At 53.0% G+C, this 14,198-nt stretch overlaps 1 protein-coding gene across 3 annotated transcripts in view; it reads right to left on the reverse strand.

Moving 5' to 3' along the window:
• The window catches only part of SIN3A (SIN3 transcription regulator family member A), a 35,319-nt gene that overhangs the window by 9,194 nt on the left and 11,927 nt on the right, over nucleotides 1-14,198 (reverse strand). For all 3 annotated transcript variants that reach the window (XM_077317555.1, XM_077317554.1, XM_077317556.1), the window contains exons 2-15: nucleotides 12,724-12,945; nucleotides 10,796-10,972; nucleotides 8,552-8,658; nucleotides 7,411-7,696; nucleotides 6,781-7,029; nucleotides 6,352-6,504; nucleotides 5,719-5,877; nucleotides 5,346-5,435; nucleotides 4,520-4,638; nucleotides 4,221-4,431; nucleotides 3,698-3,814; nucleotides 3,058-3,296; nucleotides 2,198-2,381; nucleotides 909-1,470 (exon numbers count right to left, since the gene is read on the reverse strand). In XM_077317555.1, coding sequence (XP_077173670.1) covers nucleotides 909-1,470; nucleotides 2,198-2,381; nucleotides 3,058-3,296; nucleotides 3,698-3,814; nucleotides 4,221-4,431; nucleotides 4,520-4,638; nucleotides 5,346-5,435; nucleotides 5,719-5,877; nucleotides 6,352-6,504; nucleotides 6,781-7,029; nucleotides 7,411-7,696; nucleotides 8,552-8,658; nucleotides 10,796-10,972; nucleotides 12,724-12,912 — 2,842 coding nt within the window. In that variant the 5' untranslated portion in view covers nucleotides 12,913-12,945. The remainder of the gene's footprint in view (nucleotides 1-908; nucleotides 1,471-2,197; nucleotides 2,382-3,057; nucleotides 3,297-3,697; nucleotides 3,815-4,220; nucleotides 4,432-4,519; nucleotides 4,639-5,345; nucleotides 5,436-5,718; nucleotides 5,878-6,351; nucleotides 6,505-6,780; nucleotides 7,030-7,410; nucleotides 7,697-8,551; nucleotides 8,659-10,795; nucleotides 10,973-12,723; nucleotides 12,946-14,198) is intronic.

Raw genomic sequence — 14,198 nt, forward strand, 5'->3', positions numbered from 1 at the left:
CTCTTGACCAAATGCTTAGATTTGGCAGAGAAATTGCAAACCAAGTGGGGGAGTGAAGTCTGGGAGTTTGTGACACCCGGTTTCAAGCCAAGGGCCCTGGGGAATATTTCCTGTTCTGTCTCAAATAGGAATATTTCGGAACTGGGAATCCTGCATTTCTTGGCTGCAGAACAAGGGAAGCACACCGTCCCCTCTAGAGCTACTTGCAGGCCATACCGTCAGGGACTTTTATCTATTTACTTCAATTATGCCTCGCCTTTCTCCCTACTGGGGACCCAAAGCAGCTCACATCCTCCGCTTCGTCTCCTCACAACAACCCTGTGAGGCCGAGAGCATACAGCCGGCCGAAGATCACCTGGACAACGTCCGTGACAGAGTGTGGATTCAGACCGGACTCTCCCAGATCCTAAGTCAGCTATGCTAACCCAGGTTCCCCAATTTCTTTGAGTCTGTGGACACCCTTGGAATTCTGGAACAGGGCGGTGTCCTTAATCACTAATCCGGGCGTGTTTATTCCTTCTCCTGTGCTTCTCGAACTGGAGTCCAACCCGAAGCACCGATAACTGGATGATCTTAGAACCTCCGCTTGTGATTCAAGCAAGGCTCTTGAATCTGCCCAACGATTTCATTATACTGCAGAACTGCTGGATATTTCCGCAATGCTGTGCTCTAACTTACTGCTGATTTACGCTCCCCTTCTTTGTGGTGCTCATGTGGTTGTCTGAAGGAGCTTGCCTGCACCCCTCGCATGCAACCTGGCCGGTCTTAAAGGTCCCCCTCCCTGGACCCAAACTTTTGTTCTGGGTTGAGCAACAGAATGACTGGGCTCTCAAATCTGGGATTCCTTCAACGCTCGACACCACCGGCCTCCCTTCACGGTCCCGCCCCCCAGCCAAGGGCGTACTTACTGGGCTCCTTCAACCGCAAGTGGATGGCCGGGCTGTCGCTCTTGTCCCGCTTGACCCCCAGGACTTCCCGCTCCCACTCCCGCTCCCGGTTCTCCTCCTCGATCTGCCGCTCGGCCTGGGCGTAGATCCGCAGGAGCCGCAGGCAAAGGATCTGGTGGAGGCGCTGGAAGATGTACCAGTTGTTGTTGACGTAGAAGAGGTTGTAGACCTCGTCCATCCCGCGCAGCTTCTGGGCCGCCGTGCCGCTGAAGAGCAGCTTGGCCTTGGGCGGGCTGCCCCCGACGCCGTTGTGCTTCTTCACGGCCCCCGGGGCCTCCTCCACGTCCATCTCCTCCTCCTCCTCCTCCTCCACGTCGGAGAGCTCGCCCCGCTGGGCGAAGAGCAGGTCCGGGATGAAGTGGTAGACGATCTGCTTGATCTTGTACTTGTCCTCCTTCTGGATGCCCGTCTGCCGCTTGACGTGGTGGATGATCAGGGAGGCGGCGTCATCCAGGATCTGCTTGTCCTCGTAGGCCAGGGACAGGTGGGGGCCGCTGTTGTCTTCGGAAGCCTGCTCCTGCCGCTGCAACCGAAAGGGCGAGAGCATGAGGCCCCTCTCTCCCGGACCCCCCCTCCTCCGCAAACACAAACTGCAAGGGCTGACGGCCTGCGCAAGAAAGGCGCACAGATCCCTGCACAACTTTATGCTGTCTGTTCCAGATCGTATCGAGCCTAGAAGCTCAAACGGCTCAAGGGCGGCTATAGTTCTTTGGTCGCATTGCAAGAAGAGACAATGATGCTGGAAAACAACGCTAGGGGGGAAAACACAATCGGGAGAGGAAGAACTGAAGGCCACAGGAAAAGAGGAAGCTGCGACTCCCTTGAGGAAGAAGTTGGCTTTTATACCCTGCTTGTCGCTGCCCGAAAAACCTCACAGCGGCTTCCGAATCGTCTTCCCTTCCTCTCCCCACAGCAGCCCACCGTGCCTATGTCAAACCTGAACCCTCCCTAGAGGCCAAAGGATGAAGCAGAGGCCATGGTGCTGAGAAGAGGAGCCCCTGGGGAAGACCGTGGAGAAGAGCCAGAGTCCAGGAGCACCGTAAAGGCTTAACAAAATTTGTGGCCCGGTGGGAGCTTTCCTGCTGGCTTCTGCAGGGGACACAAAGGGTCCTGCCCTCACCCCAATTGTGCTAGCCTCGAGGCGCTGCTGGACCACCGAAGCAGAGAGAGAGAGAGAGAGAGAGAGAGAGAGAGAGAGAGAGAGAGAGAGAGAGAGAGAAACCCCACACGGAGGGGGCTGCCACACACACCTCATCGTAAATGCTCTCGATCTCGCTGAGCAGGCTCTTGGATCGCAAGACCTTGGTGTCGTTCTGCTTGAAGTTGATCCCTTGGTGGTCGAGGGACTTCAGGTAGTACTTCTCGTTCTGCTCCCGCCACACTTTGTTGAAGCCCCGCTGGGCCTCCCGCCACTCCTCCTCTTTCATTTTCAACCTTCGCGATAAAAGCAGAGAGGGAGGGGGGCTGTGGAGGACTCCGAAAGACAACAGGCGGGGGGCCGAGGGGCCTCACGCAACCCTCAGAAACCTTTTAGCCCTTAAGCCGGCCTGGTGGAGAGCAGCGGTTTCTCATCTGGAGTGCCGGGTTTGCTTCCCCGCTGCTCCTCCACACGCAGCCAACTGGGGGACCTTGGGCTAGTCACAGTCCTGATAAGAGCTGTTCTCACAGAGCCATTCTCTCAACGCTCGCACAGCCCCACCTACCTCACAGGTGGTCTGTTGTGGGGAGAGGAAAGGGAAGGGGTTGCTCGGTCGCTCGGAGACCCCTTTGGGGAGTGAAAAGTGGGGCGTAAAAACCGACTCTTAGCGGAAGAGCCGGACTTCTTGTACGAACGCTGCTCTTGACCACCGCACCACGCTGGCTCTCACTTTCTCCCCCCCCCCTCCCAGCAGGCACCCGGTGAAGTAGGTGGGGCTGAGAGAGCCCCAAGAGAACGGCGCTGCGAAGACAGCTCTGAGAGAACTGTGCTTGGCCCAAGGCCCCTCCGCTGGCTGCATGTGGAGGAGGAGTGGGGAACTTAACCCGGTTCTCCAGGTCAGAGTCCACTGCCCTGTGACCACGGCACCACAAGTGAGGGAAGGAGGCATTCCCCCAAACGGCCGTCCATTACCTTTTCAACACAATAGGGACGGCGACCGCTGGGTTTTTCCTAAGCCCGTCGATTATGTCGGCTGCCTTGTCGGCATATATCCTCTGCAGGGCCTTGCGGTGGATCACCTCCGACGAGCCCCCTAAAGTGTTGTCCAGCCGGAATTTGGCCTGCTCCTCAGCCGATAAGCGGGAGAGTTTCTTCTGTATTGTCTCCAGGACTCGGATGGTGGCCAGGTTGGTCTCCAAGACCACGTCCAGCTGAAACGGGGAAACCCGTAAGTTACAACGAGAAGGCGGCCAACCAGCGCCGAACGTCCCCTGCCTTCCAAAACCGGTGGGGTTGCCTTAAATCAGCCGTGACTTGACTGCAGCTCCCACCACCGCCGGGCTTCTGAAAGGTTTAGAAGGCCTTCTCTCTAATCCCCACCACTATCGTATCAGGTACTGCATATTCTTATTACCCCGGTTTTGCAAAAGCGGGAGGAGGAGGAGGAAAGGGAACTCTCGGGCCAGGATAAGGTCAACTAAAGTTGACCCGGATGGAGACTTTTCTTCCCTTGGGTCCCCGGATCGCCTCCCCAATGACCCAGAGGCCTCTGCCGCCAGCCACCCGCCAATCGGTCTGGAGCAACCCGGGTGGGTGCTGAGCGCCCGACTACCTCGAATCGTTCGTCCTCGCAGCGGTAGATGTGCTCTTCGTACTGAGTCTTCTTGGAGCTCACAAAGGTGGAGTCTTCGGACCACGAAGGGAAGGAGACCCAGGTGTCGTTCAAAACCTTTGGCCGAGAGGAGAGAGTAGCGGTTGTAAGCAATCACACATCCCCCCCCCCTCCCGAGAAGTTTTCTTTCAACTTAAACAAGAGAACACACAGAAGTTCCCAAAGCCTGTGCTGCTCAAATTCTACACAGGGAAAGTCAAGCTTCACTATTAAGAAGAACAACAAGGGGTGCTTTCTTATACCCCACTTTTTCCTACACGAAGGAGCCCCAAAGCGGCTTACAATCTCCTTTCCCCACAACAATCACCCTGCGAGATTCATGGGGCTGAGAGAGCTCTGCGAGAACAGCTCTTACAGAACTGAGACTGGCCCAAGATCACCCCGCTTGTGTTCCAAGGTCCTGCTTCTCCGGAAGCTCCTGTGAGCCTCACTCCGATCGCTCTGACGCCAGAGGAGGCCTTACCTCCTTACACAGCGGAGTCCGGCCGGTGCACTTGGGCTGCTGGTAGCTCTTTGGCAAGGCCCGGTAACTGGAGCCCAGCCTCTTGCAAGAGGCGTAGTCGATCTCCATGGCTATCCCCTCCGTCGCCCGCTCCTTAGGGAAGGTCTCCAGGTGTGCCGATTCTTTGTAGCCCAGGAAGTTCTTAAACCAGGTGAAGAGCTCGGGGAACTTCCTGGAAAAAGGGCAACAGAGAGCCGTGTGACTTCCTGAGCTAGACGCTAGACAGGACGGCTCACTTGTACACACACACATATTCTCACCCCAGAAACGGAGAAACCAGCTGCACCAGTTCGGATCGCGAGATCACCTCCTGGTTGAAAATGACCAGGCAACGGAGGAAGTTCTCGTAGGCTTCCGTGCTGCGCAGCGCCTTGCGCACCTGCCCGAAATGAAGCGGGAAAGAAAAGGTGGTGAGCGATGAACAGAGAACGAAAAGCAGGGACCCTGGTTCGAATTACTGCTGGGTGACTCTGGGCTGGTTTTACCCCTAACCGACTTCACAAGGTGGTTGTGAGGATAAAACAGAGGGAAAAAAAACAATCTAAGCGGCTTTGTCTCCCCACTGGGGAGCAAAACAGGGTATAAATTAATTTTTATACCCTGCTTTTTACTACCTCAAAAAGTCCCTTTGCCTTCCTCTCCACACAACAAGCACCCTGCGAAGTACGTGGGCATGAGAGAGCTCTGAGAGAACTGCTCTACAATTGCTCTGAGAGAACTGCTCTGCAGAGTCCTTTTGAGAGGACTCTGACTAGCTCAAGGTTGCCCAGCTGGGTGAAAGTGAAGGGGTGGGAAATTAAACCCCGTCTCCCATCCAGGTACAGTGATCAGATTCATGTGTCCAGGGTGGTAGGAATACGAGGTTGCCTTCCATCGGCAACAAATTTATTTGCCCCGAAAACCGAGTGACGGGCTCTGAGTGCCAAGCCAGCCACCATCTCTAAATCTGCTAGACTGTCACCCATGCAGACCCACTCTGGATTCAGGAGTGCCAACCCATGACTCAGCTGCGCAAACGCCGACAGTTCTGTTTGTAAACGGCACGTGGCCGTGGAGAACCCATCCGTTTTTTTAACGACGCCTCACCTTGTCGAAGAACAAAGACTCGGTCCCCACGCCGTGTTTGCCGGCGTCTCCCAAGGACTGGTCCTTCAAATTCAGCAGCTTTGGTTTTTTCTGAAGGAAGAGAGGCGGCAAACGGAAAGAGGGTGTCAAACAAGCCCCGGGAGGCGGTTACTGCCAACGTCCACCCTGGTGCTCTCTTGGGTTTTCTAAACCCTTTTGCAAGGATACGTGCCGAAGGCAAAATGGTTAAACAGAACTGCAATTTTAACGTTGGCTACTGGCAGTGTGAGACCTTACAGAGCTCCCGATAAGGCAGTGGGTGTTCACCTCTCCCAGAACCCTTTGCGTAAGATGTCCCCCCAGCACTGGCCCGCTGAGTAGGTGTGGGTCTCACCTTCACTGGAGGGGTCGTCCCCGTGGTGGAGTGCCGTCGTATCTGGCAGCCGTTCTGATTAGGTCTCTGCTGCTTGCTGTTGAGCTGGGGCTTCTTGATCGTCCCCCCGTGGTCGTTTCTCACGGACTCCACTTTCTCGGCGGTGGTTTTGCTAAGCAGCTTGTTTTTTAAAAAAAAGAAGCGCGTGGAGGTGCGTTAGGGATGCCGGCACCTCAAACTGGACAAGAAACATCTGAAATGGACCGGAGAGGCAGGCCGGGTCTCTCCAAGGAGCAGGAAAGCTCACCCCTCCGATGCCAGCAGGAGACGAAAGGGGGGAAATGGGGGGCATTCCGGTATACAACGGCTCGTCTGGTGAAAACTGGAAGGGGTGGCGCTCTAGGATTTACCCAAAACACTCTGGTGGATCCCGGAGCACCACTTCCGGATTTTGCAGGAAGTGATGTCACACGCGGATGAGTCTGTCCCCACCGCCCCAGTTCCTCCAGCTGGCGGCCATAATGTGGGACTCAAACTTTGTTATGCTACTTCAGAACAACCTGGCCACCCTCTAGAAAATAAAGCCCCCAGCGTTGCAGCATTGTACCCATTAACTTGCACCATGGGGGATGACGATGGGAAATACAAACTCACCACGGAGCTGTTTGCGTCCGGCAAGAACTGCCCAAATTCCGAAAGCAGGTCCTCCTGGTTCTTGAAGAGGCGGGCCACCTGGGCGTACACCTCCTGCTCGGTCAAAGCCGGCGTGTAGTTACCTCCGGCTTCCTTGGCATTCCGTTGCTCTTTCTGCCACAGGAGAGGAGGGGAATGTCCAAGTGGAGAGGGGAGGGAAAAAAGAGAAGCAAATCAGAGCTCTTAATGGGAGCAACCCTGGCTTGGCTTCCTTGCCCCCTTGCTCTTTCAAGAGAAGCTAGTGCAAGTAGTCAGAGGGGCAAGTGCATATGTATTTGCTGTCAAGTCACAGCCAGCGCCTGACGACGCTGTAAAGCAAAGGTGGCCAGGCTGTGACTCTCCAGATGTCTGTGGACTACAATTCCCACGTGCCCCCGCCAGCCCGCTCACCTGGTAAGTGTGCAGGATCTCCAGGAAGGCCTTGTAGATGTCCGGCTGCCCCTGGAACCGGTTCTTGATCTTGTTGACGTAGTTGATGGCATGATTGAACTCGACGGGCTGGTTGTTCTGCAGGGACGGCGTGGCTCCGATGGAGATGGTGACGGGCGTGTGGGGCTGCACTGGCGGGGAGCGAGGCGAGGCGTACGGGATTGGGGGGGTCTGCTGGCTGGTTGGCGTGTGCGTTTGCAACTGGGATGGCTGAGGGAGAGCAATGGGGGGGGGGAAGAGACGCTGGTAAGATCGCTTTGCCACAAGAAAGCACACAAGAAAGGAGGAATATTATGCAAGATCATGCAATACACTGGCTCATATCCATGGAGAGCTGGGTTTGAGTCCTCCACATGCAGCCAGCTGGGCGACCTGAGGCCAGTCACAGTTCTTCCAGGGCTCTCTCAGCCCCACCCACCTCACAAGGAGATTGTTGTGGAAGAACCTCCACAACAGCATGCTGTGCATGAGACAAATCTCATTTAAGGGCATCTGGATTCTACCTTCTGGAAGGGCCTTCCCCACCCGGAAAAGGTTTCTGAGTCAGGTGCTTTCCTGCCTCCGCAAAAGGGCCCTCCTCTCTCCACTGACCTTGCTGATCTTAGCCGGAGGCGGCTGGGGGGCCGGCTGGGCGGGAGTCGGGGCCGACTGGGCCGAGGAGGGCTGAGACGGATGCGGTGTCTGGGGCTGTGGCTGTGGCTGGAGGCCGTGGGTGGGGATCTGGTGAACCTGCCCCGGCGTCGTTACATTCACCATGTCGTTGGTCTGCACTTCGATTTTGTAGCCGGGCGGCAGGAAGGTGTTGAAGCCCATGATCAGGTCGGGATGGCCCTTGAACAGCTGGGACACGCGGCTAATCACGCCAGGAGTGTCAATGCTGGACAGGGGGAAACGAGAAACGTTGCTATCCTTCTCAATGCCCATCACGGCAAAAAGAAAACAAATCACAGCAATTCTTTCGAGTCTTCTGAAGAGTATCATAAAAACATAACATAAATTTTAAAAAGGACCTAGCAAGTCATTGGAACAAAATAAAAGTTCCGTGACTGTTTTTTGGACGCACAAAAACCAGATTAATCAGCTCCGGAATCTGTTGTCCAAAATATTTGTTTCTAGTCCTCATGATGGGGCTTCCCCAATATTCTTCATGGCTGCCCTCCCCCCATTCTGGCCCCCGTTAGGATTGGCACCTTTTGCCTGCCTTGTGGGAACGTGCAGGCTCCAATCAGGAAAACAAAATTTGAACTTAATGGCCCAAGAATGCAGCTCAATTCCTGGCCTTTGTGGTTACTAAGGGAGGGGGCAGGTGTTGAAGGCAGAGGGAGCTTCTGTGGTTCGTGCTGCTAGATCTGACTGGGGCAAACAAATCAAGACTCAAAAAGGTCAGTTCAGGTCCAGAAAGCAGAGAGAAGGAGCAAGAAAGAAGCAAAATTTAGGAGGGAAAGAAGATCACAAGAGAAGCAAACCAAAAATAAAGCCCAAGTGGACAGGGAAGCCTAGTCAAAGGGTTCTTTCAACCACCAATGCTCGACCGGTCTGCAAATAGCTACAAGTGGCCAGATTTGTCCTGGGAGGGCTTGGTTAAAAAAATGGCACACAAAATGTCACAAGCAATCCCAGACCACGTGTGAGGTCAGTGGACACCTTGAAAACAACAACATCGGCAACAAAGCCCGCCCACGGAGGCCAAGGGACCGCCCACTGGAAGCAAAGCAGGCAGGAGGCTGTTTACCTCTGAGATTTGAACTCCTTCATTATGTCCAAGAAGTCATTGTAGACTTGGGGCTGGCTGCCAAACTGCAGCTTCACCTGGTCGAGGTAGGAGAGGGCATCCTCCACCTGGAGCCAAAACAAGAGAGTTGAAGTACGGCTTTCCTTCCGGCCAGGCTTTTAGGCCCATTCTTGACGCTGAACCCGTTAAGGAAATGAGGCCCGCAGGCTGAACTAAGAAGCAAGCTGGGCCAACCTTTGTAAAAGGATCAGCCTGTTACCTCCTAACAGCAGTCTTACAGTGCGTGCACAGATCCCCTTATGGAAAGGTGCAGTTAGGCAATACACTCAGGTTACTGGAGAATACGCAAAGAAATACGGGGGGCAGAGCGAGGAATTTTAATTTTCTCCAGGGTTTCCTCTTGCCAACAGCAGAGTGGTCGGAGGGAGGGCCGGAAGCCACCAGAAGCCCCCCTCTGCTGTGCCTGAATCTAGCTCGGCGAAGAATCCACTCCCTGGGAGGAAATTTTGGAGTTTTATTGGCATTAATGTTACGGTCTCTGAGAGCCACCTTAGGGGCTATCTTGGCTGAGAGGCAGAAGGAAAACACAGCAAGGGACTGTTCATGAAAAACCGACTATGTGTGTTTGGCCTGAGCAAATCTTCCTATACCATTTCTGCTCTCTCTGGCTAGCCTGAGTGGCAAAAAAAAAAAAAAAGGCGTCTGTCTCCACGTTCCCTAAAACAGCAGCGGCCAAAGAGTTATGGAGCATATTGCAAGCAACCGGCAACCTAAACTCACTAGATCGAGGCACAATGTACTGGATCGCACCCTTTGCCATCAAGGTATGAGAATTTATGGTCTGTTTCAGCTGAAATGCAAGAGAGGGGGAAAAAAACAGCTGCTTTTGAGTTTTCCATTTCAACTACAGCTGAAGGCGGCGCTTCCTTGGCCTGACAGCTGGATCTGCGAGATTTTCCCTGAGTCCACAGATGGAAACTTTTGTTCATCTCCAAGTCTAAGGAGGGGGGGGGGGCAGAGAAGCATTCCACGTGTGATCCTGAGCCAAAAGAACTGTACGCTGAGAAAGCTGCTTCCTAGTTGTCGTTTTTGTTTGTATCGGCGTGGGGGGGGGGGGGGGGGAAGGATGGAGCTGCATCTTAAAATTTGAGGAGCGGCATTTACAAAGAAGGCTTCCGGTTTCTAGACGACCGATCCTGCAAAACTCATTACTCGGGCTCCGAGATGGGAACCCTGGGAAATGTCTGATTTTAGCCAGCCGTGGAGACGGTGGCTGTTGGCATCGGTATCCATGGAGACCCTACGACTCTGGTTCTACAAATAGTGGTGTTAAATTATGGCTGCTACGCTACAACTCCCAGCGTTGCCGGCGGGGCTTCCGTCATGGGTGGCGAAGATAAATTCTCTTCAATCCTTCCTTGCCCAGGTTCTCCCTGGAATCCAGCAATCCGTTTCTTTCCCTCCCCTGCTTAGGAATCTGCTGCCGGTTTCTAAGCCACTCCGTTTGGATCGAAGAGAAAGTCGAAGAGGGGAGAGACCAAAAGGGAGCTTCTGAAAAAAGTCGGAATTTCAGGTGCTCAGACGTCTTCCCAACCCCCACCATCGTCCTGCTTGAGGACCACCCTGTGGCAGATGACGTGAAACAAACCCGAGGGCGGAAGGTACGAAAAGGGTGCGTTCGTCTTTATAAAAGAAAGCAAGACGAATCAAGGGCTGTCGCCTTAAAAAGGATTCCGTTACCGAGAAGATAATCTGACGATTATGAATCGTGCAAAACGAAACGCCGTTCTTTGCCCGGGCAGCAAGGAAAATATGGGCGAGTGCTGTTACGATGAGCACCGTGACTTTATTGGTTAAAAGGTTGCTGCTTTTCCTGTTTTATAGTTTTAATAATATCGTAAATCACCCTATTTTCAAGGTTGATTTTAATTTTACTATATATATGTCCTGTGAACTTGTGGTTGTTTACATGACTGTGGTTATTTCGTCAAAGCCCTTGGCCACGTAGAAATAAATTTATCGCTCACTCACATGTTATCTAAAAAGGGGAATTTGGGGAAATGAAATCCCCTTCCTCATGAGGATATTGTTGTTCAGGGACACCTGGCATGGGATCATGAGAATCGTAGCCCATGGACATCTGGAGAGCCATAGTCTGGCCACCCCTGGACTAGAGGATCCTGGAGGGGGGGGGCGTGTCCCCCCCAACTCTAAGCTCAAAGACACAAACCTCGTGGACTTTACCTTAAGCCTTTGGAACTGCTGTTGCCCCTGCACGGGTGCTGCCGGGGGTGTCGGGTGAGCATGCCCCTGCACCACTTGGCTTCCGTGAGGCTGGACCGGGGTGGTGTGATGATGCCCGCTGTGGACAGCGGCTAGCGCGGGCCCATGACTGCTGGAGCTCTGTGGCACTGTGGACACCTGAGAAGGAGAGCAAACGCCCACCATCACGTCTCTCTTCTGCGGCCAAAGGACGTTAGTCGAAGCAATTTTGCGGTCGAGCCGTTTGGAGGGGGAAAACATGACCTCCTGCTTGCACGGAAATACTTTTACCCAATCTGCATCACTTGGCAGCCTCTGCACTTTTGAGCAGCGGAGGCATAGCTCGGCCAGCGATGCGCTTAAGCAGGTGAACGGCCTGGCAGGGAAGAACACGCCAAGCTCCGGAGCAGAAATTGCCAGGTACAGGTTATAGAAAGCTCTCTCGGCTATATTAAGAGGGCTGAGGCAATTTTTAGCTCTCCATCACACCTCCCGGCCCTTTTCTGTCCTCCTTGGCATTCTGGATGAAAGCACAGAGCAACGCTTTAACGTCCCAGACCATTAGGAAAGTCAATATCTTAAAAAGTAAGGATTTCGCCAGGAAACCGCTGAGGAAACAGGGCATGAAGAGAGAATGCTTCCAGGATTGAGCGACAGCAAATAAAATTTGTATCAAAGGAAATCCATTTGTCCCATAGTGTGCATAATATCCCTTCAAATAAAGTATATCCCTTCAAAAAAGATGCAGAGAAGACTGAGAGGGTGCAGAGGAGAGTGACAAAGATGATCTGGGGCCAAGGGACCAAGCCCTATGAAGATAGGTTGGGGGACTTGGGAATGTTCAGCCTGGAGAAAAGGAGGTTGAGAGGGGACATGATTGGAAAGTATTTGAAAGGTTGTCACTTGGAGGAGGGCAGGATGCTGTTCCGTTGGCTGCAGAGTAGAGGACACACAGTAATGGCTTTAAGCCACATGTAGAATGGTACTGGCTAGATCAGGGGGGAATATTCAAGTAGTTCAGCAGTAGAACAGGCTGCCTAAGGAGGTGGGGAGCTCCCCCTCACTGACAAATCTTCAAGCAGTGCCTGGACAGAGACTTATCCTGGATGCTTGAGGCTGACCCTGCATTGAGGAGAGGGTGGGACTACATGCCCTGTATGGACCCTTCTAACTCTATGATTTTCTATAATAATAATATAACTAAAAACATACAGCCTGAATATCAAGCTACATTAACCATCCTTGAGGAAGGCCTTTAAGACTGAAACACATATGGCCTTGTGTTGGTTATTTGACATCCATCATCAACATTGTATAGAAAATTTTAACTGCTTGTATAAAGCGTGTTCTAGATGGTTCTTAAAGGATGTTTTTTTTTTAATTCTATTACTGTGTACACTATAGAATAAACAGATTTCTTTTGACATGAATTTTATCGCCCGCAACTTGACCCTTGAAGCATTCTCACATTCTGGGGTGAGTTGGCCTGCCCCTTCTCCTTTGTTTGAAACAGAAACATAGACAACGACACACAGAGACTGTTGTTTGCCTATTACTGAAACAGGGGGGAAGTTTCTTTTCTAGATAATGGATGAAGAGAGAAAGGGAGCACTGACTCTCGAAAGCTGCCCCTCCAAAAACCTTGTCAGCCTCGAAGGTACTTATCGAGTGCACTGTCCGGCAGCCAGGCAAGGGTTGTTCGGAGGTGGTTTCCCATTGCCCGCCTCCGTGTCATGATTCTTCAAGGAATTACCCCCCAAATCCTTGGAGGGGTACGACCGTGGAGGCCCAAGGTCGGCCCTGCTGAGCTTCTGAGAGCTACCCGGATTGGGCTTGCCTGAGCCATCCCGGTCAAGTTTCCAAGGTACTACTGGGCCTGGATCTAGTTGTGGAAGAAAGAAGAAAAATACCTGGTAGCTGGGAGTGACAGAGTACTGGATTCCAGTAGCCGATTGCATGGTCTCCGAGACGGACTCATAGACGGGCGGCGCCGGAGCGAGGACCCGGTGCTGGTGCTGGAAGGGCTCGGGGTTGCTGGCGATACGTCTCTGCTGCGACGCATACACCGGTGACTCCTGTTCATCCAATCGCCGCTTCATTCTGAACTCATGCTCAGGAAAGCACTACCAGACCTGCAGGGGAGAGCAACGGAGGGACAGAGGCCATTAATCACTCGCCTCCTCCTATCTCAGCGGTCAGAGGAGGGGACGGCAGTGGATAAAAGTCAAGCCCCTCCCGGCTATCCATTTGAGCAGATTGGCAGGGAGGAGGGGACGGGGTGAAATTAAGATTTATAGGGAAACCAACCCACTGGGTTTCAGCTTCATTGTGAGTTTATTATCATGCTCGCCACCTGTAAAGTTTCACTCATTGGCGCACAACTGTTGTAGAATACGTTCAGGGTAACAATTTCTGCACACGGCAGCCGGTGACGACAGCCCTTTCACAGGCACAGGTGAAAGGCATTCTGGTGTGGCCAGTATATTGTACCTGCAGGTCAACTAACGGCATCTTGTGTGATGCTACCGAAGACAGAGAGCACGACATCTGAGTCAGGGATGCTCTGGCTTCTGGGTGCTTGGGGGGGGGCAAGAGTGGGGGGCTTTGGGAGTTCTTCTCCCACTGGTGGACCTCCGGGTGGCCCCTGGGGTTTGGCCCCTGCGTGACACAGAGTGTTGGACTGGAGGCCTGACCCAGCAGGGCTTCTCTTCCGGTAGATAAATATAATGAATGAATTGATAAGTGTTGTTCTGAAGCAGCAGAACAAAAGTTCAAGTCCGGCCGTCTCTTCAAGACCAACCGAGTCTTATCCAAGATCTCTCTCTTAGCCCCACCTATCTCGCAGGGGATCTGTTCTGCGGAGCAAAGTGATAGGCCACTGCAAGCCGATTTGAGACTCCTTTGGGTATTCAAAAGCGGGGGACCTAAAGCCAGCTCCTCTTCTGCACTGACCCGAGTGCCCGGCTGTTGGTCAACCCAGATCTAGAACATTTAAACCAGAGACTTGTAGGCCTTTGGGCAAAGCTACATACCCAGGCCCACGACCCATGTGCTCTATAAGACTCCTCGTTCCCCATCCTGCCAGCTAAAAAAAGGTTTCAAGTGTGACTTTATGGCTCCTTTCCACTGTCACGTAACCAGACCACGACGATGACCCAACTTTCTATTCTGAATACACGTCTAGCCTTCTCAGCACAATGGCATAGCGAGACAGATTTCTCCTCCTTTAACCATGACCTCTGCACAGAAATACTGGTAAAAGCGACACTGGGAAATCAAAATAACAACTCCAGAGCCGTTTATAGTTCGGCTAGAGCGGCTTAAGGGCTCCGGTCTTGATTCAAATAATCTCGCAGTTGTCCGGGAAGTTTTCTCTTTCATTGTT

This window comes from Paroedura picta, chromosome 18 (assembly GCF_049243985.1).
Source record: "Paroedura picta isolate Pp20150507F chromosome 18, Ppicta_v3.0, whole genome shotgun sequence".
In the NCBI taxonomy this organism is placed as follows: domain Eukaryota; kingdom Metazoa; phylum Chordata; class Lepidosauria; order Squamata; family Gekkonidae; genus Paroedura; species Paroedura picta.